The sequence below is a fragment of the Balaenoptera musculus genome, chromosome 13 (assembly GCF_009873245.2).
Source record: "Balaenoptera musculus isolate JJ_BM4_2016_0621 chromosome 13, mBalMus1.pri.v3, whole genome shotgun sequence".
NCBI lineage: Eukaryota > Metazoa > Chordata > Mammalia > Artiodactyla > Balaenopteridae > Balaenoptera > Balaenoptera musculus.
The window spans coordinates 59701258-59713984 of NC_045797.1; the positions used below are offsets into that span (position 1 = coordinate 59701258).

Genomic DNA, 12727 nt, shown 5'->3' on the forward strand with positions numbered 1-12727 from the left:
CTCCATCCCTCCTTCCATATTTATCCCTCTTAATTCACCTTGTTCAGTATCTCTTTCAACACGTGAAAATCTTTTAATTACTACTGTCATCCACCATACACCCTGTTCCTCCTAATTTTGTGTCACTTGCAGCATTTATAATCATACCTTCCACATCTTCACCCAATGAAAAAAATTACTGAACACACTAGTGTCTAAGATCTAGACCTGGAACTCTAGAATCATGATATTGTCAGCAGTTATTCTTTTGAATGATTGAGGCTCAAACCCTTCTGCTAGCACGGGTAACAAAGAACCTTGCCCATATTTTAACATCTTGTCCCCAAGAATATTATGAGTGAACTTGCCTTAAAGCCTTCCTTAAATCCAGGTATATTAGCTCAATTTCCCTACTCTATCTACTAGCAAAGAAAAAACAGATCATGTCACATTTTTAGAAAAATCTGTTGAGTCTGCTTGAACTTCATCACTCACAGAAAACCCAACTAACTATTTGTGCTGTAATCAAAGGAAAAGATTCTATGTTCACTGATCTATAGTGGTGGAATCAATCTTCTATTTTTTGAAAATCAGAACAACTTATGCACATCTCTAGCTTTTACAGAGCTCTCTCAGCATGTTCTTTCCAAGTTACTCTGAGTGAAGAAAAAGAAAAAAGAAAAAAACGTGACTTAAGAAAACCATTATATGAAATATGTACATCTTCCCTTATAAATAATCTGTCACCAGAGTCTTATGTTTTTCATAATCTTTTTTGAAGTCTGCTTCTTTCAAGTCTAAAGTATTATTTATCTTCCTACATATCATAAATTCAAAGTTTACCTGAACCGCTTTTCCTCAAAGGATCATCATTTCTTTTCTGGCAATCAATCCCACCTATATCTGCATGTATGTGTTGTTGTTTTTCACACTGTTTATCTTGGAAAATGTAATTTAAAATTTTATTTTGTAAACTCTCAGGTTGATGGGAACTATGAAGAAAGTTAACGCACAATATGGTCTATTACCTCCATCTAGAGGTTGTTCTAACTATGCGTTGACAAAAATTCTGTATTTTCTTTGCATCTATAGTGAATATTTTAATAACTGACAAGCATCCCTGTCTCAACAACTGGTAAACAACTACTAAAACAACTCCATTAATTTCCCAGTAGCATTTTTGATTTAGCACCAATGCTATTTATACTGTGAAAAAGCAGAGGAAGAGTAAATAATAGATAAAATACTGAGTACATACAAATATAAGATCTGGTTTTTGTTTTTCCACTTATTGTATGACCCTTGGTTACTAATCACGACACCACACCAGACACACATATACTACACCACACACACAGACGGCCTTGCTTTCTATAAAATGGAAACAGGTTGTTCTGTGAATCACATGCTAGAAGGCATGGGGATATAATTTGTGAACAGTAGAGCACAACAAATATGTAAGACATTATTTATAATTAAGGTCAGGCCTATTTGGCTAACAAACTGCAAATCCATTGGTGATTCTGCTCTCTTGATTCTAGAAGTATTTTAGGCTGGTACAACAAAAACGACAGAATTATATAGAAAGCTTATGTAGCCTGAAAGTTACAGAGCAATTTCATTTTGGAAAAGATGAAGATGAAAAACAAGTCTTTAAAATAATATTTGTTTTGCAATTATTCCCTCCATATCAACCCTTTATGATAATTATTTCTAATGATTGCATCTTTTATTTCAAACTGAAGGCTTATAAACCATCACAGAACCCTGTAAACTATGGGTCAGCAAACTTTCGCTGCAGGGCCAGGTAGGAAACATTTAAGGTTGTGGGATCAGAGAGTCTCTGTTACAACTACTCAACTTCATTGCTATGTACAAATGCACAGGTGTGGCTGTGCTCCAATGAAACTTTATTTACAAAAGCAGGCAGCTGCATTTGGCCTAGAGGCCCTGTTTTGTCATTTATGCTGAATGAATGAGAAAAAGTCGTAACATATTGAAAAAAATTCCAGCAGGATTAGACATTTTCATGACATTTTATTACAATTAATTATAGAATCAGTTAACCTAAATTTCACACATTGCTTCTCAAGTCAAAGTCTTAATTTCTCTTTTTTCATCACCCTAAACCTCTACTACTGTATTTAGTTGAATGAGAATTCTTGTATTCAGTAGGTACATCATAATGTATTTTACGAATTAAGATAAAATCATGTTGCTGTACAACAGAAATCAACACAACGTTGTAAATCAACTATACCTCAATGAAATAAATTTTAAAAAATTGACATTTGAATTTATTAAATTTTAGCAACTGATCAGACGTTAATTGTTTTTTAATTAAAAACTGATACTGAATAAAAAATCATGTGAAACACAATTGGATCAGTACTCTGTGTGTGTCTGTGTGTATGTGAATAAGATTCACCCTCGGGGTTAAATCCCACAGTTATAAACAAGGCTATTAGTACATAACAAAAAATGAAACAAGATGAACAAAGGAGAAGTAGCCAGATTAGTGGAAGACAGGCTGGGAAACCCACTGAGTAAGAGTTAAGCATAATCTGTCCTCACAAGGTAAGTTTAAGGTGCTTATGAAGTCTTCAGAGAAGATTCAACATTGTTCCTTTATGGACATTTGGAAGTTCACACTGATAAGTGTCCTCAAATTGAGGGTTAACATCAAATGTACATTTTTAATGTGATTCTCCATGGATGCAGATGTTTGTATGGGAGAAGGAAGAGGACAGCAGAGGAAGAGGAGGGGGAGGCTCAGAGTTAAGAGTAGGGCTTCGGTGTTCTTTCTGCATCCAAATCGGGCTAACCAACACCCAAACATCTCCATTACCGAAAGAGATGAAGCAAGTGTAGCTTGATCAGTATAAATTCATTACAGTTATACTAAAAATGGAAGAACAGAAGTACTTTAACACATATTAATTTATTAATATCAGTATTATGCAAATTAGTTGAGGAAGGTAAAGCTGGCTATAGAAATAATAGCCAAGACCCTTACATACTGGAGAAATGACCTTAAAGATATCTACCAGGATGTTAACTGCAAAATTACCTTTCTCCTAGAGTTGTGGCACAGGCACTAGGGCACAGAACCATACTTTATCTATTAGGTATACTCCGGCTCCTAAAGCAAGACACTCTACTACCCATGCATGACGCATTAGTAAAATGATTCACAGGTTCTGCCAGGCTTAGCCCTTCACCCATCTCCAGGCTATATAAGAGAAGGCAAAGAGTTCGCTGAAGCAGAGAGAGACCTGGAGGGGGGATTTCTGCGAATAGAACTACTAGGGTACTTGGGTTCCACCTCCCACCTTCTCATGCGATACGGAAGGGGGTAGCCTTGTTTCTCATTTTAAGTGATGGCAGCTTCAAAAGACCTATTCTTATTTTGGCGTGTCCTTTAGAGTTTGGGGGACATAAAGAATGTTATCTGATTCCTGCCCAGGGAAGTTTTAGGATGAGAGTGTGTGAGTGGTGCTCCCCCTGCTGGTGGCAGTGTAAAGAAACAGGTCTGCTTTGGAAAAATCCTTTGCACTTTTGAGTTGGTGGGGCAAAAATGAATTTCCTGGAGGATAAATGTGGACCTGCAGAAAAGAAGTCATTTTAAGAGAGATTTGCCTAAGACTATCCCAGAAGAATAAAATAATCCCAAAGAGGGGTGGATTTCTGACAATCTAGGTCTGAGAGAAGGGTCAAAAATAAATTTATTACTATGTCTTCCTAGCACCTAAAGTACCAATATTACTGGGGAGAAAAAATAACTAAGAAACTAAGAAATGCTATAAAAACACAACTATGAGTAAAATGAAGTGTTAATTAAAAACAATATTTTTCTTCTTATTTGTGTTTTATAATTGTAAATATACAAAGGATCCAAAACCAAACATACTCAAGAATAAATGTTTTTGTCCCAAGGATATCCACCTATACCCATCCAACTAATTAGATTTCCTTTGTTTGAGCTTTCTTATATTAGAAATGGCTTTCCTTTGACTTGTGGAATTTGTATACCTTGATTCATCAAGGTACAATGGCTGATGTGCTTTTATTCTTTTATTCTTCTCTCTGCATTTCATTTAGAAATGTGGCATCACTTTAGTATTTGTTTTCAAACAAAATGTTATATGAAATTACATTTAATTAAATTTATCATGTGCACAGTTATTGGACTTGGTAGACTCAGTTATGAATTCTTCAATGAAAGTTTATCTTAAATATATTTAAAATATATATACTGAAAAATACACGAGAATAAACAGAATAAGAACAGTTACTGTGCTATATACTAAATATTCTTTTTAGTGAATGTGACACGTTAAGTGGGTCAATAATATTTTAAAAATCCATTGCAATTTATAAAGAGGCATATTAGAATTTTATAAAGACTGCATAAATTCTATGTACTTACCATAGATGACAATGTCCATTCATGGGTGCTCTAGTAATAGCTTTTTCACCTAATGTCTTTCCTGAAAGATAAATGCACTTACACTTACCACCTTCATCTGAGTTGGTGGGAGGTAAATTATTGAATTAAGCCAGTAGTTCCCAAAGTATGGTCCCAAGACCAGAAGCCATCACCTGGAATCTTGTTACAAAAGCAAATTTTGGACCACATGAGGGACCTGATCATAAACTCTGAGAGTCAGCAATCTGTGTTAACTAGCCTCTAGTGATTCTGATGTACGCTCAAGTTTGAGACTCACTGGGTTAAGTGATTTAACCAAGAGCAAGAGAAGTCATTCAATCAGTATTTAGAAGTGTTAATAGAAATTGTTTTGTAATTAACTCAACCAACATTTACTGAGTGCTTTCTAAGTATCATATTATGTGAGCCTCTGGGAATAAAAAGTCAAATAAGACACAGTTCTTGACTTCCAAGGATTCACATTTCAGTAGGCAGTAGGTATATAAACAAATGAATTATGTGCAAAAAATAAATACAAGGTAAAAAAGAGAGTATAACAGAGAACAGAGAGAGCAACTCTTATCTAAAGGGGTAAGGAAAGACGTCCCAGAGAAGCTCTTGTCTAATCTTTCACAATAATGAGCAGGCTCAGTAAATAAATAATTCCCCTAAATAATTTTACGTAGTTTTAGAATAACTTTTAATAACCTATTAATTTTTGGAGAGAGGTTTGTCTAAACCAGGGGTCCCCAACCCCCAGGCAGTGGACGGGTACTGGTCCGCAGCCTGTTAGGAAGCAGACCACACAGCAGGAGGTGAGCCGCGGGCGAGTGAGCAAAGCTCCATCTGCCGCTCCCCATCGCTCCCCATCGCTCTCATTACCGCCTGAACCATCGCACCACCACCCCCCACCGCCCCGGGGGAAAAATTGTCTTCCACGAAACCGGTCCCTGGTGCCAAAAAGGGTGGGGACCGCTGGTCTAAACCACATTCTGAAAATCTTTCTCAAAAAGTGGCTGTTTTATTTTATACCATCTCCTTTTCCCTGCTCTAATTTTTTTTTTTTTTTTTTTTTGCTTGAAGAGACTCTCCAATGATCTACAAAATGTCCTTCTAAATAAGTAGTTTAGATAATTTTTATAAATAAAGATATTTCATTCTAAAATCATTTTCCTATTTGCTAATTTGCTAAGGTGGTACTTTATAGCTCTGTCCATTAAGAGAACTACCCTGTATAGAAATCTACATAAACTGGAAAAAAACTAAAAGGAAGTATTTTAAAATAATAACTGATAGTACATTGTGGACATATATTAAAAGAGTTAGTAATTTGGTAATGAATGATCGAAAAACATAAATACTTTTAAATGTACAGACTTTAAAAACTAAATCAACATTTTCCCTACATTGCCAAATGAACAAAAATAGCTTTTAGGGCACTGCCACAAGCTTAAAATAGAGGTGATTCCATCGCTCTGAGAATGTAAAATGGAGCTGGGTAGTATACAGATTGGTTTCGCAGCCTCATTTATGCAGCTTCAGCCTGAAAGGAAAGCTATTTCCCTTACAAAATTGTATTTTGTGATCTATTTGTGGCATTTGTATCAGTCATTTAATTCTGAAAATTACAATAATGTTCTTTTAGATATAAGATTCATATTTTATTTGGAAGACAAGTATGATCAATCATAGTACGTCAACAGATGTACTGCATAATGGTATATACCCCAGTTGGAGGTTCAGGAAAGAATTCTGTACTCTTCAGTGATCCAACCTTCCCTCGGCACACAAGTTCAAATATACTGTTATGAGCAATAACAGCACTCTTCCTCCCTTGTACTGGGTGCCAATGCCCTTCAACTCCAGGCTCCAATGTCTCAGCTCCAGTGTTCTTTGCCATCACCTTTGCCAGGCACTTACTACCTGTGCATTGAATTACAATTGCCTGTCTCCATATTGATCTTGTAAGTTCCTTAGTGTAACACTGTCTTGATCATATTCATGTCCCTCCTTCTCTTCTTCCCTCACCCCTCATTTTAACTTTGTTCCTAGACACGGTGATTTCGAATAAATATTTTGAATAAATAAATAAAAATTTCTCATAAATATTTCTTGGATAAAAAAATAGGAATTCTGTTAAATTTATTTCTATAACTGAATGAACACATCTGAGGCGTCACTGTTTTTTCTTTGACACTATAAACTTTTCTCTTTTTTGAATATATCCTGTCTCAATCCATGCTCCTTTCTTGTACTTGGGTAGGAGAATTTGGATTTCCTCCAGCCTATTTCTTTCTCCATTTTCACCATCTCATACATTAACTCAGTTAACTCTCACTCCATTTAAAAATACAGATCCCAAGTGATTTTACTATGTGAGACTTACTTCCAGAAGAAAGAGTTCCCTGCATCAACGTTCACCCCCGCCATCATATCCTCCTTTCTGTTATACCCTCTCTTAATATGCCACATTCTTCTTTACTAACAACTTACTTCAGTGTGTTTCTTTATATGTATGATTATTTTAGTAATACTATCTTCCCCACAAAGCCATAAGCTCCTTCCAGTCTGAGAACATGTCTATTTTGCTATCATATTTCTACCTTCTAACATAGGAGGAGCCTTAATGCCCAGGGCAGGGCAGGTGCTTAAAAAATATATATATTTAAAAAAATTATTTAATATATATTTAATATTGATGGATGTTGGAACAGTTTACATAGATATACTCTGACTTTCTCAGTAGATATAAAAAAAAGTCAGTTTGTTCTCTTTGGCTAAATTTTTATTTACCTTCAAGTTAATAAATCTCTTCCCTAGAATTCCATTTTTTTATAGTCTGCAAGAAGGATTGCTACAGAAAAACTGCCCCACAAAGCTGATGATGACTATGTAAAGAGCAAGAAGGGGAATTCCTTTCATCCTCCTCCCACTAAGAATTAAAGTACAGAGGCCACTTCGCAAAGAAACCTACAAGCGGAAGAAATGTAATTTCAAGGAACTTGGAAATATTTCCTTCTTAGAAATAAAAGTGACAGGGAACTAGACTGGAAGGAGATTGGCAGTATCATTATCTTCTTGCTGTTTCTTCCTCATGCTATCTCAGAGAAGGAAAGCTTGGAAAAGAGAAGACTTTGGAATAAAAAAAAAAACAAAAAAAAAAAACTAAAGAAGTTTTGATGTCAAATTACTATCCTGAAACTTAGGGGGCTTTTTGCAAGAAAGAGTTTGATACTCAGTGAGAGCCAAGGTTTATATATATATCAAATTTGACATTCTAGCTGTTTTTCTTTTTTTGTTGTTACTTTGGAAAATAGAGGACAGTATAATGAACAACTATGGACTCATTGCTCAGCTTAAACAATTAGCTAAAACAAGGCTTAAACAAGATTAGCCTTAAAACAAGGCTAATCTTGTTTTATCAAGATAAATTCTGAAAAAAACTTTAAAGTATGAGTAGTTATTTCTTTGTGGTACCTGGAGTTCTACGTTACAGGGAGTAAGGAGGGTTATTTTAATTGTGGTGAAAGACTACTGCTATTATTGCTTCTCATATTATTACCACTTAATGTCTCGTCTTTCTGTGATTTTATAAACTTTAAAAGCTGGAATTTGAGTTTTTTCAGTTGCCTGTTCTAATATGCTCAAATATGTTTTAAGAACATGTATTTTTATTCTAAAAAATCCTTTCTGTCCTTAGACTATATAAGTAATAGGATATGTTGAAATAGATTAAACATACTTGTTTTAGCTAAGATAATTTAGCTTTAATTAAAATTCATTAGTGGTTTACTATAGATAATGATTACTACTTGAGGATAATTAATATTTACAAAATACTTACCAATATTAGCATAATGCTTCTTTTCTTGTGCATTTGTAGATAGCTCATACATGTCTCCATAAGCACGAGCAAACCGCCAAATAAACTCTATTTCATCTCTAAACTGAATAGACAGAGCTGCACATTAGTAAACTCAGAAACAGGACCAGACTGTGTTTTCCACTGCAACTTTTAAAAAATTAGGTAAACTGGTACTTAGAAATGACTGTATCTATTCATGTGCATATCGCACTTTAAGTTCAAATATTTGTGGCTACAAAATGTGATGCAATGTAGTGTTACATTTGGATCTTAAAATCAATGAATATTATGCAGACACCAGCTCCACACCTACAAAGACGAGAAACTTGGTAGGTGTCAGAATTTATAAATTCTCTCTGGGTTGTAGTATCCTCTCCTTGTTTTCCTTTCTAAGTTATCTATTATTAATATGATGCTTCAATGGGCATTTCAGGTAATATCTGTAAGTTATTAGAGATTACATACATTCAAAAGAGGAGTCACATTTTTTACCTAAATTACCTAAATACAATCCTGGAGATTTAAAAACTTTTAGGTAATGCGTTTAGAGTTGCTAAATCCTCAAAGGTTAGACTTAAATCTCTCATGGGAAAGAAAAAGATTTATTGATCTTTGTGATATTGCAAAACCCACCGTTTTTTTTTCCTTTGGTGGTGGTGGGAAGGATGAGCTTTCCCAATTCAGCCCAGCATTAAACACTGGAAAACGATTACTGGTAAGACACAGTGAAATACTAATGGCTGTTATATTAGTAACTGTAAGATAGCGAGCTTAAAATGTAGCTTTTCCTCCCTCCAGAGAAGCAGTATGTCTTATTCTTTATCTGTTACAAAATATTTATGAAATATATCAGATTGATAAAATCAATGTCAGTCTGTATAATCATATCTCTGGTTTTTATTTTTATCACCTTTGAGCCTAATAAACTCATATTTACTTTTAAAAAATTGTAGTGATATTATAAAAAAAATTACATCAATCATTTGGCTTGTGTAAACTGTGACACGATTGTTATGGTCATAACATGAATGGGATAGTAGATTAAATAAAAAACTAAAACTATACAAGCATTTTATTATCACATATTTCTTACCTTTTCTTTGTGGTCACAAAGTAGTTCAAAACTCTCCATTTTGCTGGACTCATTCATACGTAAATTATCAGCCGTCTGAATAAGGGCATCTAAATTTAATTCCTCTACATGAGTGTTAAATGCCTTAGGGAGTGGGAAACTCTGTTCTTCAGTATCAGTATTAGCTGTAATATACCTAAAATTGCAGAAATAATCATCAACTCTCTGTAAAGTTATACTATAATGGACAGAGTGATCCTTTTAAAATGTAAGTCAAATCATTTCACTCTTAGGCTTGAAACCCTGTAATGGTGCCCCTTTTCACTCAGAAAAATCTCAAGTCCTAATAACAGTCTACGAGGCTAGATGAGATTTGTCTCTCCCAGCTCAGTCACCTCTCTGACCTTGTTTCCCACCACGTTTCTCACTCAGTCAATTGCGTGCCGGCTGCCCAGCTGTTCCTTAAACAAGCCAGGGACACTCCTACCTCAAGACCTTTTCTTGCTGTTCCTGCTGATGGAATGGCTCTTCCTTCAGAAGGGGACATAACTCACACCCTCACCTCCTTCAAGTCTCAGTCAATGTCATCTTCTCAATGTGACCCATCCAGACCACTCTATGTAATGCTGTGACCACCACACTCCAACCTCCCTGTATATTTCCTTCACCTCCAATCAACCTTATCATGCTTGACGTTTTTTTCTGTAGTACATACCGTCTTCTAATATACTTTACTAACCTACTACATGTGCTATTTTTGTCAGTATCTCCCCCACTAGAATGCATGCTCCCTGACAATAGGATTCTTTGTTTTATTAATTGATGTCATCAAGTGCCTAGAACAGCACCTGACACATAGTGGATACGCACTGAATATTGCTGAATGAATGATACAGAGTTGTAGGAACTCAGCAGGCACTCAGGTATATATATTAAATATATATATAATATACATCTATACACACATATGTATGTATTTATATATATACGGATGCACACACACACATATGTTAATTTGTAGTTCAAGACGATGTTCTAACTCTTAGCTTAGTCTTTAAAAATTCATGCTACCTCCCACATTACCTTTTTGGTGGCATACAATGCAAACTATTTGTTTTCATTTATTTACACACTGTTCTGTTCTAAAAAGATTATAAGGAGGTATATAAGGATATATAACATATAAGAGAACAAATCAGAAGAGGTAGGAAAAGATAAAAACAAGGCCAAATGTGAATGAGGTCAATAAAAAAGTACATATACTTTAGATATCTATACCCTTGCTACAAGGCACACAAATGTGGTTCTACATCTTCCAGCAGCTAAAGCAGTCACAGTTCCCAACAGATACTAACAAAGATAGAAATGAAGCAAGTTCTTGAGAGAAATGCACTTTTTTCCAATAATAAGACTCAAATTCCCTTCAAAGTCCTTACAAAGAAGACACTGTGAAATGATGCTCAACTTCTTCAACAACATTATCAGTGGCAACTTCATTCTTCTAATTGCTCAAACCAAAAAACTTAGAATCATCCTTGACTTCTTTGTCTCTCCTAAGCAACATTCAGAAATTCCTGTTAGTTCTATCTTCAAAATATATCCAGAACCCAGCCACCTCTCACCACCTTTACCCGCTACTCCCCTGGTCTAGACCACCATCACGTTATCTGGATTATTGCAATGGCCTCCTATCATGTCTCCCTGCTTTAGTCCTTGACCATTGTAGTTTATTCTCAACATAGGAGCCAGAATGGTCCTTTAAAAAGCTGAATCAGATCATGTCACCCTTTGCTCAAAACCTTCCAGTGGATGACCAAATCAGAGTAAAAACCTAAGTCCTTAGAGTTGTCTACATAATCTAGTCCAATACCTCTGACTTCATCTCCTACCACTCTCCTGCTTGCTCAGCACTCCAGGAACTCTGGCTTCCTTGATATTCCTTGAACACATCAGTCATGTTCCTGCTTTAACATCTGTATTTGCTGTCCTTCTGCCTGTTATGTTCTCCACTGGATAGCCACATAATTTACTTCCTCACCTGTTTCACACACTTGTTCAAACGTAACCTTCATATTATTGCAGATGATACGATTATTTACATAGAACATATTAAAAAAAACCTACAAATTATGAGACTAATAGAGTTTAGCAGGTTGGCTGCATATAAGATTAAAATATGAAAGTGAGTTTCATTTTTAATATATTAGCAGCCAAAAGCCTAAAAAACAAAATTATATAAAATACTTTACTTACAATGATCTCAGAGAATATCAGACACCCAGGAATAAATCTAATAAAACATATGTAAAAATTCTATGGAGAATATCATAAAAGATATATTAAAAGCTGTTTATAAAAGAACCTAAATTCATGGAAAAATATATCATGTTCATGGCTGGAAACAACTGATATTATAAATAAGTAAATTCTCTCCAGATTAATTCAATGTAATTCCAATTTTATAAACCTCACCAGAAATTTCATAGAATTTAATAAGATGATTCTAAAAGTTACATGAAAAGGTAAAGAGCCGAGAATAGTCAAAGCACTGTTAAGAAAGAGAGCAGGGAGAGAAGACTTACCTCACCAGATATTAGGACCTATCATGCAGCTATAATAATTAAAGACAGCGTGCTATTGGTACAAGGATAGATGAGTGACTGAGAGAACAGAACAGAGCCAAGAAACAGCCTCATACACAAATGAAAGTGTGATATATGATAGATGTGGCATGTCAGATTAGTGAGAAGTTAACAGACTGAGCTGGAAAAAAATGGTTATCTCTAAGGAAAAAGTTGAAACTGAATCTCTGTCTTATAATACTAAAAAATAACTCTAAGGTATAAGGATGGTATAAGGAATTAAGTGTTAAAAATAAGTTTTTAAACTCTAAATGGAAAATATAGGTGAATAACTTTTAGTCCTTGGGGCAAGAAATTTTCTTAACCAAAATACAAAAGCATTAGCTATAAATGATTATTAATGATTATTCATTATGAATGATTAACCAATTTGACTATATTAAAATGAAAAACTGTTGCTAATCAAAAGATATTTTCAAAAATGCAAAAACACAAATTAAAAACCAGGAATATTTTGTAACACGCACAACTGGAGAACATTAATATCAAGAATACATAAATATTTTCTAAAATTCAATGAAAAAGATACAATAAATGCAACAGAAATAAGCTCAAAAGAGGTTTTCCCAAATGAAAAAATACATATAGCCAATAAACATAAGAAAAGATGTTCAACATTCACTAGCGATCAGAGAAATACAAATCAGGACCACAGAGAGATATTATTGACACCTGCTTCATTTACAAAATTAAAAAATCTGACAATACCAAATGTTGGAGAGGAAGTCAATCCACGGATC

The 12727-nt window shown here is 34.7% G+C and overlaps 1 protein-coding gene across 5 annotated transcripts in view; it reads right to left on the reverse strand.

Moving 5' to 3' along the window:
* Nucleotides 1–12727, reverse strand: part of RMDN2 (regulator of microtubule dynamics 2) — an 86408-nt gene that overhangs the window by 41568 nt on the left and 32113 nt on the right. For all 5 annotated transcript variants that reach the window (XM_036873553.1, XM_036873554.1, XM_036873551.1 and 2 more), the window contains exons 3-5: nt 9367–9541; nt 8253–8355; nt 4409–4469 (exon numbers count right to left, since the gene is read on the reverse strand). In XM_036873553.1, the coding sequence (XP_036729448.1) occupies nt 4409–4469; nt 8253–8355; nt 9367–9541 (339 nt within the window). The remainder of the gene's footprint in view (nt 1–4408; nt 4470–8252; nt 8356–9366; nt 9542–12727) is intronic.